At 38.0% G+C, this 14,510-nt stretch overlaps 1 protein-coding gene and 1 pseudogene across 1 annotated transcript; one reads left to right on the forward strand and one right to left on the reverse strand.

The window, feature by feature from the left end:
- Positions 1-3,300: 3,300 nt before the first annotated feature.
- On the forward strand, positions 3,301-4,278 carry LOC118930566 (olfactory receptor 6Y1). The gene has a single exon (XM_036922080.2). The coding sequence runs from the start codon at positions 3,301-3,303 to the stop codon at positions 4,276-4,278; it is 978 nt and encodes a 325-aa protein (XP_036777975.2).
- An 8,809-nt stretch (positions 4,279-13,087) lies between these two features.
- LOC118930877 (olfactory receptor 10R2-like) lies at positions 13,088-14,116 on the reverse strand (annotated as a pseudogene).
- Positions 14,117-14,510: the final 394 nt, after the last annotated feature.

The raw sequence follows: 14,510 nt of genomic DNA on the forward strand, positions 1-14,510 counted from the left end.
CAGAGAAGGAATGAAATTGCATGGAGTGTGCAAGATAACAGCTAGTCATGCTTGCTAGGGACTGAAACGTGATCGTCAATGAATTGCTCCTCTGACACTATGTAGGTGTTTGACATTATTAGGAAAATCACTTCCCACTCTGGGATTCACTTCCCTTATCTGAAAAAAAAAACCTTGAACTAAAATCCCACTAGTTTTAAAATGCTATTATCCTATGAGCTAAGTCCACAGCGGATAGCTGAGAGTCGGCTGCAAAGAATAGAGAGATGGTTTAAAGCTGCTGCTAGGTGACGTGTTTGCCATCGGGGTCCTGGAGTCCTTACCTGGCTCTCACCTGGCTCTCGGCTCTTACCCTGACACTTGGATTCTTTACTCCCTAAACAGCTCTTCCTCAGACAGGGTCCTTTTGAACCCTTTTCAAAGGTACAATTTAAAGCTCAGAAGGAAAAAACACTCAACTCATAGATCATCTTCTGCTTACTCATACAGAAAAAGCAGTGGGGAAAAAAAAAGAAATTTGGGTATTTTATGTCAATTCTGTCATTAAGCAATTAGCCGTGGGACCAGGAGCTAAATATTTAATATTTCTGGGTCAAGTGACACTGTAACATTTATCCTTGCTTACTCCATGATTGTGAGGGTCCAATGAAATAATGTGATAGAGAGATATGCAAATGTGAGGCATCATGTGACCATGAAAATTCAGCCATATCATCAGCACAACCCCGTCAGGGATCCATTAGCTATAGAACTTCTGTTGGGGGAAGGCTGTTAACTACTTGAGCCTGGCTCCCTTCCTCGTGTACCTGCCATATGGACTCCATAAAGTCTTGGAAGCTATTAGATATGACTAAGATGATCTAGCCCTGGAGATTTGGAACATAGAGCCCTTATTGTATTTACATTGCATGTGACTTTTGGCAAAGCATACTACCTCCTTGTACATTACTTTTCTTATTTATCAAAATGCAGCAATTATTTCTTTAATATATATATGTACCAGCTATATAGTATATACATATACACATATTACATATATGGAGGGTTTTGAGGATCAGATGTGATCATACCGCACTTTCAATTCTGTTCCTCTTTTATTTGACTAGTAGAAAGCTTGATGCTAAGTTCCATGCCTAAATGATAAACTGCTCAGATGATCTTGATATGATACTGTATACTTACTTCTTTCTTTTCTCTTTGTCTCTTTGTATCTTTATCTTGTGCTTATTTATCTGGTGGTACTGCATCTGGACTTTTATATTTCTGTTGGAAGTAAATGAAAGAATGCATAGCTCCTGTGACAACATCCTCTCTCCACTTTGTTTACTAATTCTTAGTCTGAAAATTCAATGAGCTGCTTTTATTTCTAGCTTCAAGTCTAAGGCATCTTCTTTGAGAATGACAATCTATTGCTAAAGACCTGAGAACATTACATTGTCTTATTTCCTAGAGCTTTCTTAGAATGATGTAGGTAGGCTAGGATTCTTCTAGAGGGCTCTGAGAAGGGTCCTAGAAAGCAAGGACTGTCAGGTGTAATGCCTTGCCTAAACATTTCTGGAGTATGAAATAGATCCAGGGAATGAGTCCAGGCACACAGCTCTGGAGACTGGGATCCTATTCCTGTGAACCAAGGAAGTGCTTCCCAAACAGTCCTTTTACCCTGAGGTAACAATAAACAGGTTAATTTCATGGTCCATTTGAAAAGATGGAAATGTGGTGAGAAAAAGGCAGGGTGGAGAGTGGGTCTAAACTCTTGGTAAGTAGGTTTCCTGTGGGTGGGACTCAAACTCAGAGATTAAAAAGAAGCAGGCCAAGAGAAAAGGTAGGGAAGATTGATAGGCCATGTCTCGTTTATGAGTGCCAATGTCCCACTTCCTAGAAAATCCTAGACTGTGGTGAGCAAGGCCAAGTTTTGTGTTGAATGTGTGTTTGTGTGTTAAGAGTTGACTATTCTGTCCTTCTTTAGAATCCTAAAACTGAGATCTAAGCAGGGAGAGAGAAACATAGATGGGGTGGGCAGGAGTTTTCTAGTTCCTTCATTCTATGACCATTTTATCATGGAAAAAACATCATCTTCCCCAATTGTCACACATATTTATGCCACAAAAAAAAGGTTGCTGAGAAACAAGAACAAGAGTTACTGGCTATGGAGAAGAGCAGAAAAGAGGAATCAAGATGTAGGACACAGAGAAAGGCTGGAAAAGGTAAGGCGTTTAGTACCCAGTAGGTTTTGGAGTGATTCTCAGCCCAGCCTAGGAGGCAAACACTTTGCCGAATCCCTGGATAGGAACGCAGAAGGGACCTAATGGCAGAAGGTATCTTGGTTCTTCATTTTTCCTGATATTTCTTTCAAACAAAACATGGTTCTTTAATCTCATACCCTTGGAAGGTCCCACAGTCCCTTCCCCCTTTCTCATTAACAATGGCTGTCGATCCCACCATTAGATCTTTGTTAATTTTTCTTGGCAAAGTTTGGGGGTATTAGTAGTGTATTGTGGTAACATAACAGCAAATATCCATGGGAACTTAAGCTCTAAAGCTCATTAAAGGTTCACAAAATGTGATGTAATTATAAATACCCACCTTAGAAATAATAAAACTATTATTCCGAAAGCTTATGTAATATGTTCACTTAGCTAAAATAGAACCGTTTAAAAACTCCTGATCTCTATACAATGAGTTGGATCAGAGGAAACATTACCTTTGACATTATCCATTCAATTCTGTTCTCTTAGAAGCTGAATATTCATATCGAATTTGCTATGAGTCCTGTGTGTTTGCGTACATATTGCTTCATTCAAGCTTTATAACCTGGTTAAATAGGTTTAAAAAAAAAGATTCTCTCCATTTTACAGATGTGAGGGGTCATGTGACTTCTCCAGAGTGAGGCGAATAACCTGGAGAATGAGCGATTGAATCTCCTGCCCCCTTCCACATGCAGTAGGTGCGGATGTCTCGCCTGTCGTGGAAGGAGGGCATGAGGGCCATCCTCCCGGGCCCAAGAGGGATGTATTGGAAAAGCAAAGAACTGGGAGGCGGGAGGCTCCAATTGCACTTTTGCTTGACTTCAGATGAGTTATCTCTCTTGGCTTCATCGGAAAAAAATAAACTATAAACTCCCTAACGCATATTTTTGCTCAAAACTTTGGTTTCAGTCATAATTCAGAAGGAAGTAAAGAGAGAACAGCAGGAGAGCGTCTCATGGTGAGTTTGCTGGTGGCGGGCTCATCAGTGTCAGTGACCATAGGCTCCTGCTCGGGGTGTGGAAGGACCTGATTTTGTCTGTGCCCACAGCCAGTTATGGTCACCAAGGTTCTGGAGGTCGGCAACCACACGGTGACGACACATTTCATTCTCCTGGGATTTCCAACACGGCCAGCCTTCCAACTGCTCCTCTTCTTTGCTTTCCTGGTGATCTACCTACTGACCCTCCTGGAGAACTTTCTTATCATCCTTGCCATTCGCAGTGACGGACAGCTGCACAGGCCCATGTACTTCTTCCTGAGCAACCTCTCTTTCCTGGAGATGTGCTACGTCACAGTCATCAGCCCCAAGATGCTGGGGGACTTGCTCAGCCTTTCCAAGACCATTTCCTTCAATGGCTGCATGACTCAACTTTACTTTTTTGTGACCTTTGTCTGCACGGAGTACATTCTCCTGGCTGTCATGGCCTTTGACCGCTATGTGGCCATTTGTAATCCACTACGCTACCCAGTTATCATGACCAGCCCGCTTTGCGGTGCGCTGGCCGGGGGATGCTGGTCCTGCGGACTCGTGACTGCCGCGGTGAAGATGGGTTTCATAGCCCGACTGCACTACTGTGGCACGCCTCGTATCAACCACTACTTCTGCGATATCGCGCCGCTCCTCAGTGTCCCCTGCGAGGACTCCTCACAGGCCGAGCTGGTGGACTTCCTCTTGGCGCTCACGGTCATTGCCCTCCCCCTCTGTGCAGTGGTGGCATCTTACACCACCATCCTCACCGCCATCCTGGGGATTCCTTCTGCTCAGGGCCGCCGAAAAGCGTTTTCCACCTGTGCCTCTCACCTGACAGTTGTAATTCTCTTCTACTCCACGACCCTTGTCACCTATGCCCGCCCCAAGCATATGTATGCCTACAGTTCCAGTAAAGCGGTGTCTGTGCTCTACACCGTCCTGGTCCCACTCCTCAACCCCATCATCTACTGTCTGAGGAACCGGGAAGTAAAGGCAGCCCTCAAGAAGACCATGCTTTGCAAAGGAAGTGAACCCAGGGAAAATGGGGCCTCGAGTAATTAATTTAAAAGCTTTTAGAATCCCTTCAGGCCTGACTTAGATGATTACTACACAGTTCCTACCACACTCTAGCCTTGGCTACCTATCAACCTCTAGTATTTTAACACTGATGCTGTGTGTGTGTGTGTGTGTGTGTGTGTGTACACAAATGCGGCTAAATTTTGGCAATAATGTAGCTACTGACCCCAAACAGTAGCTATACTACTTCTAGGTCAGCAGACAAGTTTTGAACATTTTCCGAAAATTACTTGAATGGAAAGCAGATTTTTCTATCTCACTAAAATACAAACCCCATGTGAAGTTTTACTAATTTGCTAACGTATCATCTGTACATTCAACTGTGTCTGGTACATAGTAGGTCTTTAATAAATATTTGTTGAAAGGCTAATCGAATGAATACATTGTTGAACACAGAAGATGAAGTGGGGAATTGTGAACAGATTTTGACTTTCTGGCCCATCCAGTCCTGCCCTCCCACCCTTCTGACTTTCTGTTCTACCTTGTCCTTTTCACCTGCCTTTTATTTAATTCCCCTCTAACTCTCATTCTTTCTGTTCCAGTTTTTATTTATAGATGTATAGATTTTCTCCCTCTCTTCTTCCCTTCCATACTCAATTTCTCCCACCACCCTATTTTCCCACAGAAACACTGATTTATGTTTGCTCAAATAAAGGCCCCATCTTATCTTTTTTCTTTTTTTTTTGAAATATCATTGATATATAATCTTATATTGGTTTCAAATACACAACACAGTAGTTCAACAGTTACCCATATTATTAAATCCTCACTCCCTCTCGTGAGGTCACTATCTGTCATCACAGAAAGATGATACAATCATTGGCTAAATTCTCCATGTTGTACTACTGTCCCTGTGACCAACTTATATTATGATTGAGAATATTCAGTCATTAAAAAAAAAGTCACTATCTTACCTTAATTGGCTCACTTGTAGATGAAAATGCTTAAAGTCAACAAGTGGTCCAAGTTTTGTGAAAATCCAAGTAAAAATTTAGAAAGCGTATGTTTGTGTTTTCAAGATTTTAAGCATTAAATGAAAAGCTTTTCTTACTTCCTTACCATAGATTTTATTACCCATTACTTTTCACTTCTCATATTACAGTTATCTCTTCAGAAAGTAGCTTTGTAAAGTAAAATTCCATTCAATAAGTTTTACCTATTTAAATGTACTGTTTGATGAATATTGGAAAAGCATATATTTGTAAAACAACAATCACCAAATAGAACATTTCCATGAGCCCCCAAAAAAGATTTGTGACCTTTTTCATTAAATCTCTTACACAGAACCTGAGACCTAGCCACTGGTAACTGATAACACTTTTTGCCAAATTACTTTGCCCTTTCTAGAAACTCATGTAAGTGGAATCATACACTAGTAGTCTTTTGCGTCTGGCAACTTTCACTTATCATAATGCCTTTTAGATTTGTCCATGTTGTTACATGTAACAGTTACATGGAATTGGTGAGTGCTATTCCATTGTATTGACAGAGCACAATTTGTTTTTCTATTACCAGTTTATGACCCTTTGGGATATTATTAATAAAGTTCCTATGATAAGTATGGTTGTGAATGTAGACTAATTTCTCTTCAAGAGATGAGGGTAGCAGCAATATTGTTACTGGGTGTTTTAAGTATTTGCTTAAGTTTATGAAAAAGTTGCCAAATTTTCCAAAGGAGCTGAACCACTTTGCATTCCTTTAAGCAATGTATGAGAATCCAGTTGATTTAGAACCTCACCAATGCTGAGAAATGTCAGACTTTTGATGTGGTCGTTTTACAGGGTATATAATGGGTTCTCATTGGTTTTAACTTGCATTTCCCTAATTTGAGCAATCTTTTCATTTACTTACATACAGTTTGTAAACTTCTCTGCAGAAGTGTCTACTGAAATAGTTTACCTACTTTTTAAATTAATTTTCTGATATTATAACTAAGCTTTAAGAATTCTTATACTTTGATGCAATTATTTGTCAAATACGTGTTTAAGCAGGATGCTCCCCCACTGGGTAGCTTGCCTTGCATTTTCTTAAAAGGGTCTTAAGAGCAATTCATTTTCTCACAGTGTTGGAGACTAGCAGTCCCAGATCAAGGTCTCAGCCTATTCAGCTCCTGGTGAGAACTTCCCTTTTGGTTTGTGTACGGGTACCTTTTCCCTGGGGGCTCACATAGTGGAGAGAGAGAGCACACCCCATTTACCCTTAACTGCCTGCATAAAGGCCCTAAGTACCAACATAGCCACATTGGAGTCGAAGCTCCAGCACAGGAGTTTTGAGGGGACACAGACATTCAGTCCATAGGAACAAGTGCGCAGAATTGATATTATTTTTCCCTCAAATGTTTGGTAAAATTCACCTGTGAACTAATCTGCACTGGGAAATTTAGTTGTAAAATGTTTTTAACTATAAAATCTATGGTTTTAATATATATAGGGATATTCATGTTGGTTTTTTCTTGAGTGAGCTTTGAAAGTATGTCATTCAAATAATATGCCCATTTAATTTGTTGGCTTTATTAACATAAACTTGTTTGTGATATTTCCTTATAAAGATAGCTTTTCTTTATTGCCTAATATTGATAATCGGTGCCTTCTCTCTTTTGTCTTGATCTCAATAGGGATTTGTCAACTTTATTGAATTTTCAATAAAATTGTTTTTAACTTTATTGGCTTTCTATTGATTCTCTTTACTATTTACATATAAAATATATATATAAATTATATCATAAATACATACTTAAAGTATATTGTGTGTGCATGTATATCCTTTTTTCCTAACTTTAGCCTATGAAGTTAGGTTTCTCCTTTTGTACTACAACTGCTTAATTCTGTAAATTCCCCCTCCAAACACTGCCTTAGCTGTATCCCCAAAATAATTTTGATATGCTATGTTTTCATTTTATTCAGTGTAAGATCATTTACAATTTCCTTTGCAATTTTCCCTTTGGCCTACGAGTTATTAAGAAGTATGTTATGCAAGTGTGGATTATCTGGCATGTTCTAGGTATCTTTCCGTTACTGTTTTCTAGTTTAACTTAATTTTAATCAGAGAACACCTCTCATTAACTAAAGTTTCAAAAATATTTTGAGACTTGTTTATGGCCATGCATGTGGCCTTTCTTGGTAAGTATTCCTTGCACACTTGAAAAGAATGTGTATTCTGTTGTTTCTGGGTGGAGCATTCATCAATCCCAGTGAGGTCATACTGGCTAGGAGCCTTGCTAGAATCTTCCTTAGTCCTACATATTAGAGGCATACTTGTTCTAACAGTTACTGAGACTGAAATTCTAACACCTCCTCTATAATTGTGGATTCATCCATTTCTCATTCATTTTTATCAGTGTTTTACTTAATGAAGTCTCGATCTTTGTATTACATGCATATACATTTAGGATTTTTCTGTCTTTTTGATAAATTGAATACTTTGTTTTAAAACATCACCTTTTATCTCAAGAAATGTTCCATGTTCTAAAATTAACTGTATCTCACATTAATGCAGCCACTATAGCTTTTGTTTCATTTATGTGTACATGGTATATACTTTTGTTGTCTTTGACCTTCAGCTTACCTGAGATTCATAATTAAAGTAGATACCTTATAGACTTTACATGAGTATATCTTGGTATTTTATCTAACCAGATCATCTCTGGCATTAATTTTTGTCTGACTTTGATGGCCTTTTAAAATTATTTTGTGGTGATTGTCTTATTTTTGGCTTACTAGTTTTGTTTTAAGGAAACTTTCTGTGATAATAGAAATTATCTGTATCTGTGCTGTTTAATGCAGTGGACACAAAAACATGTAGCAATTAAGTATTAAAATGTGGCTACTGTGATTGGAAAACTGAATTTTTTATTGTCCTGAATATTAGTTAATTTAAAATCAAATATCCACATGTGGCTAGAAGCTATTTTATTAGCTATCACAGCTTTAGGTATAAAATATACATCTATAACTTATCACTGCCACTATTCAAATAATGTGATATAATTTCATGTGAAAAACCTTATAATCCATTCTTTGTACTAACTTTTAGCTTCTATTATTCTGAAACCTACAATCCATTGCTTTTGCTTTAATCAACTATCTTTCAAGGAGATGAAAAAGTAAAAGAAAGTGAATTTTATATTTACTAATATAATCTTGTATTTTCTCACCTAACCTTGTGTGATTCCAAACTTTTATCTAGTGACATTTTCTTTATGCCTGAAGCTATATCATTTATGTTTATTATAGTACAAATTACTAATGATAGATGTTCACAGCTTCTGACAGTCTGAACAAGACTTTATTTTACTTTCATCTCTGAAGATATTTCTCCTGGGTAAAAAATTCTGTGTTGACAGATTTTTCCACTTACCTTTCACATCTCCATTATATTCTAGCTTGCATCATTTCAGATAGCAAGTCATCTGCTATTCTTGTTGATCTGTATGTAATGTTCCTTTTCCCTCATTATTTTTAAGACTTTCCTTTTATCACTCATTTTCAGTAACTAGATTCTTATATACTTTGGTGTCATTTTCCTTTTTAATCTGCTTGAGGTATTGAGCTTCTTGGATCTGTGGGTACATAAATGTTACCTTGATTTGGAAAATCCTCAGCCTTTATTTCATCTAATATTGTTCTGACTCCCTTCTTGCTCCTCCTTCTGGGACCTCAGTCATGTGCATATTTGACAGCTTGATAATTTCCCACAGGTCATTGAGTCTCTGGGTTTGTTTTTCTTTTTATCAATTTTATTTCTGTGTATGCTGTATTATGTGGAGCTCCTATTGTTCTGTGTTAGAGTTGACTGACTTTTTCTTCTGCAGTGTCTGCTGTTCACCTTGTCCAGTGTATTTTTCACTCTAGATAGTATATATTTTCATCTTTATAAATTAGACTTGGGTGTTTTTTTATTTCTTTCATTTATCTCATCATGCTCATATTTTCCTCTACCTTCTTGATCATATAGAATATATTTATAGTGATCATTTCAGTGTCCTTCTCAAATGATTATCTCATCTCTGTCATTTCTGGATCAGTTTCTATTGAGTAATTTTTCTCCTGTTATGGATTGTGTTTCTCTTGCATCTTTGAATATCTAGTATCTTTTAGTTAAATGTCAGAAATTATAAATTTTGTTTTTGTTGCTAGATTTTATTGTATTATTTTAAGTATGATTTTTCCTATTCTGGTGTGAGGTTGTTTCATTTAAAATCAGTTCAATCCTTTTAATTTAAAAATGTCTAGGAAAGGGAGCTAAAAAAAAGTAAAAGGGAACACCATTTACCATGTATATAAATACAACTTTCAGCACCTTTTATTTAATAAAAGAGAACCACTACTTGTCTATATAAACAGTTTGGGGAGTTAAGTCACAGATTCAACATTTCAAAACAGGAATGATGTTTCTTTTGCCTTTCCATCTTCCATCACATAACAGGTACACAGTAAATCATTGAAGAAAGAGTAAATAATTAATAGAATCTGAAAGCTGGCTTTATTAATTTATTAAATTCATATCAGTCAGTTGATTCCTCCACACTTAATTTTCCAGTATCTGTACTAAGCCTGCTTTTTCCTAAAAGACTTCACAAATCACAGGGAAATAAAAATATCTTTCTCTAAGACCAGTTGTCTGAGTTCTTTGAGTCTTTCCAGCCTTCCTTTAGGTCTGCACGTTGGATGGTAGGAGTGGTTTAGTATAACCAGCCTGAGACTTTGTGTTTTTTCAATCTGAAAAAATTTAGACACCTTCATAGTTTGTGTGTATTCACATCATGTCATCTTGGCAATCCCTGTTGTCCAAGATGAAAATAAAATAAAATGAAGTCCTGATTACATGAAGAAGTATTCAGAAAACACCAATAAAAAAGGAATAGACAAATGCAGAGAATATGAAATGGAAGTGATCCTGAGAGGTTAACAAGGACTACTTTCATTGCAGTAAGAATGAAGAAAAAAATGTTAGAACAATTGGAATGCAAGTACATTGGTAAATGCAGAGACAATAAAAGAGTTTCTGTCTGATACCTCACGTTTTTCTCCAAAGTAAGTTACAGTGTCATCAGGTAGCATTGTGTTTGGAAGGGGTGATACAGAAGGCTGTGGAAAGGGAGAATCATTAATTGTTGTTTTAATAGACATGAGCATATGTGCAAAAATTTCTGCGGAGAATAGAAGGCTTGATTTTTTTTTTCAGAAAAATCATGTAAAAAATTTCTAGATTGTTTTGGGTGTCCATTTGAGGATGGTGGTTATGAACTTATTGTAATAATCTGATTTATTATATAATGTTCTCCAGCAGCATTCAATTGCTGAAAGAGGATAACAGGTAAGGCAAATTGCTGGGTTTTTAAAGGTTGGGGGTTTGCTGTACAGCATCCATCTCCTCTTTTATTATATAAACTAACATCTTTTAAAAAGTAGTGTCTACAGTGAAATTCTGAAGCTTGTAATCAGGTAGGATGGTTTGAAGTTCTGACTGTAGAACCAGGAAAGCTAGTTTGATGAGGGAGGGATGAGGAAAAGAGGGTTGTAGGGGAGAGACCGCCTTCAGAATGCCCTCGGGATCTGGGAAGCATTACCCTCTGTACCTTTCCCTGCACACTTAATTTCGTTGTAGTGGGGTTTTATTAAAATGAAGAAAACTAAATCTCTCACAATGGAACATAGAACATAAGCTTTAAGAATGCCTCTAGGTAGTGTAGTTGTTATGGGGGTATCATTGCCACAAAAGCAGCTTAGAAGAGGTATGTGGCAGGGGACATGAGAGACGGCACAGAGCACAAAACCGTGGCATCTGTCTCTGTGACAACACAGGGGCCTTTAAGCACCTCAAAAGACTTCCTAATTTCAATTCTTAAAGTCATGCCCGATTTTCCCACAGACTCCGGCTTCTACTATTCAGATTACTATAAAATTGCTGAAGTCTTAGTGAAGTACAGCAGATTCCTGTGGTATCACAGATTAATCTGTTCTACTTTACCCACCAATCTAACCTTATTTCCAAGAGGGCACATTGTTCAAGGGATGAGTCATTACTTTTTAGAATTCACAGGTGTTGGAGAAGATCATATATCCTATGCTACCCCTGATGCAATGGAGCAAAAGTCAGGTGTGAGGGCTTCTAAAATGGAACTTCTGGAGACTGGCTGAGTGACTATTTTGTGGAGCATCAGAGACAAAGATGGAAAACATCTGACCATATCGCCATCATTCTCACAATAGGCCCTTGGCTAGTGTTGGTATTTAGCCGTAGTACTTTTTTGCCATTGAGCATAAATATGTATTGAAATCCATGCAGCCACGATAATTGTATTTTCACATTATACAAATACTGTTTGCCATTCAAGCTTGTGGAAAAGAGATAAAATGGGGTTATAAGAGTGATTATCAGTAGGCTGGTATTATAAGTGAGGTGTGAAAAGAGCTGGATGTTCTGGCCTAAAGTCAAAGGTAGAGATTTAGGGGAACAAATACCACAAACGAGATTGCTTTTAAGAGTACTACAACTAAGCTCATCAAAACAGGCCCTATAAAGATAGGATTGTAGATACATAATATAAAATCCTTTGGTCTAAAAGACATAAGAGTCAGAGAAGAGCACACATGTGATAGTGCTGATGGGGAAATGATAAGGAAGAAACTTAGGATCTTGAAGAGATACCAACCTTCATTCATGAAATAAATGAATTATGGGAATGAAAGTACAGCATAGGGGATATAGTCAATAGTATGGCAGTGTGTTTGCAGGGTGACAGATGGTAACTGCACTTACCCTGGTGAGCACTTAACAATGTATATAATTGTCAAAGAACTATGTTGTACACCCCAAACCAATATAATATTGTATATCAGCTATACTTCTGTAAAAAAATTGACTTCCAAAAACGGAAGATGCTGATCCTAAGTCACTTTGAGTATTGAAACATTTCCTGGGGACTCATTTGGAGAATACTATTAACAAAATGGAAGGATCTTGAGAATGATCCAGGGAAAGATAACCAGGATTTTGAGGGGTCTGTGAACTCTGATATATCATGAAGATCAAAGGAGTTATCAGCCAGTTGAAGGTGTGGTTATGGAAACATATTATCCATCTTCAAATATTTGAGTTGCTGCTATGTAAGTGAAATATTTGATACAAGATATACATCTCTAGGTACAATGTCCATGACCAAAAGGAGGAAGATATGTAATGGCTGAACTTTGTAACACTTAGATGTTTTGGTAGTGGCATGACTTCCTACTCAGCAGTCAAATAAAGGCTATATTACTGCAGGTTAGACTCCTGCAATGACCGAACAATTGGAAGTGATAGATTTGAGTTATTTCCAACACTGATAGCTCATGGTTATATTAATGATGTTCGATTAGATCTATTCCATTTTCTCCAGCATTCTCTCTTTTTTTGTAAAGGACCTTACTAAGATTCTCCTAAACCATTGACAAGTTGTGATGGCTGAACCTTCTACACTTACCGCCATTCAAAATATGTTCCTTATCCTTCCTGGAAGAGACTAACTAAGTACTCTTAACTAAGTTGACAAAGTAACATCCTTAACTAAGTATCCTGAAAGATCAAAATACTTAACTTGTGCAAGTTTAAGACTATTTGATACTCGTATCTAAATGAACAATTAACCCAAGTTTAAGGCTGTACTCCACTAAGCCCATCAAAATAATACCATGGAGAAGCTTATATTATGAAGTTATAAAGTGCTATGTAAATAAAAGACAACAGTACCATCAACCTTATGATTATTGCTATGGCCTCAAAAAGGATGTTTCATGGATGTGAAGTGTTCTCCTTACAGAGCTTTAAGTTAAAATCCTCCTCTGCCAATCATTTTCCAGATAGCCATCTGGACATCCTGGTTCCTGAGGCTATACACCATGGGGTTCAACAGTGGAGTCACAAGTGTGTAGGTTACTGTCACAAACCTATCTTTGCTGGTTGAGTACTTGCCTGATGGTCTCAGGTAGACAAAGGAGGCACAGCCATAGTGGGCAATGACTACAGTAAGATGGGAGGCGCAGGTGGAGAAGGCTTTTCGCTTGCCTTCAGCTGATGGGATCCTCAGGATGGTATGGACAACAAAGCCATAAGAGATGCAAATGAAAGTCAGGGGAACTATGAGTGCAAGAACTCCACCTATGAAGACGAACAGTTCAATGATGGAGGGATCAGTACAGGCAAGCTGGATAACGGGTGAGATGTCACAGAAGTAGTGGTTGATCTTGTTGGGGCCACAGAAAGGGAGTTCGAAGACTATGAGGGAGCCTACAAGCGAGAACAAAAAGCCAATCACAGCACAAATGGCTGCCAGTTGTGTGCATACCTGCCAGCTCATAAGGATAGAGTACCGCAGTGGGTGACAGATGGCCACATAGCGGTCATAACCCATGGCCCCCAGCAACATGCAATTAGTAACAGCAAAGCCAAAGAAGAAAAACATCTGAGTGGCACAGTTAATGAATGAAATTGTTCTGAGCACAGACAACAGATTTATGAGCATCTTGGGCAGGATAACAAAGGTGTAGCATGTCTCAGAGATGGACAGGATCCCTAGGAAGAAATACATAGGTGTGTGGAGTCTGCATTCCAGGCATATGACAGTGACGATGGTAATGTTCCCACTCAGGATAATCAGATACAAGCACAGAAAAACAGCAAAGAGGATGAGCTGGATTTCTCCAAGGTTAGAGAATCCCAGCAACAGAAACTCTGTGACAGAGGAGAAATTAGTTCGGTTGACTTGGTCCCCAAGACTGACCTGCAGAGAACAGGAACGAAGGAACAAATTGTTACCCTGAAAGATGCAGGTGGTTAGGTCCATTATGCATTGAGGAACAATAAATAGGAGAAGATTTTATTAACAATAGGAGAAAGACTAATCCAAGTAGAAAATGCCCTATCACTCATGTCAATTCATGGAACTGTTTCAAAAAGCTTAAATTAAATATTTCCAGCAACATTTCTGCATTTCTTATAGTGTTGAAGTAATTCTTTCACAGTGCCTGCTTTGAATAGCAATTAAGGAATGGAAATGTCTGAAAACTTCTTTTGTAACAATCCTAACTCTATCACTTATGTACTTTATAATTCTCTGTGCCTCAGTTTTCTCATCTGTAGCATAAAGATACAACTAGTCCCTCCCTTTTGGGTTTCTGATGAAAAGTCAGCACTTTGCAGAGCACATGCACATTGAAAGCTTTTGGTAAATGTCAGCT

The sequence above is a fragment of the Manis pentadactyla genome, chromosome 19 (assembly GCF_030020395.1).
Source record: "Manis pentadactyla isolate mManPen7 chromosome 19, mManPen7.hap1, whole genome shotgun sequence".
NCBI classification, from domain to species: domain Eukaryota; kingdom Metazoa; phylum Chordata; class Mammalia; order Pholidota; family Manidae; genus Manis; species Manis pentadactyla.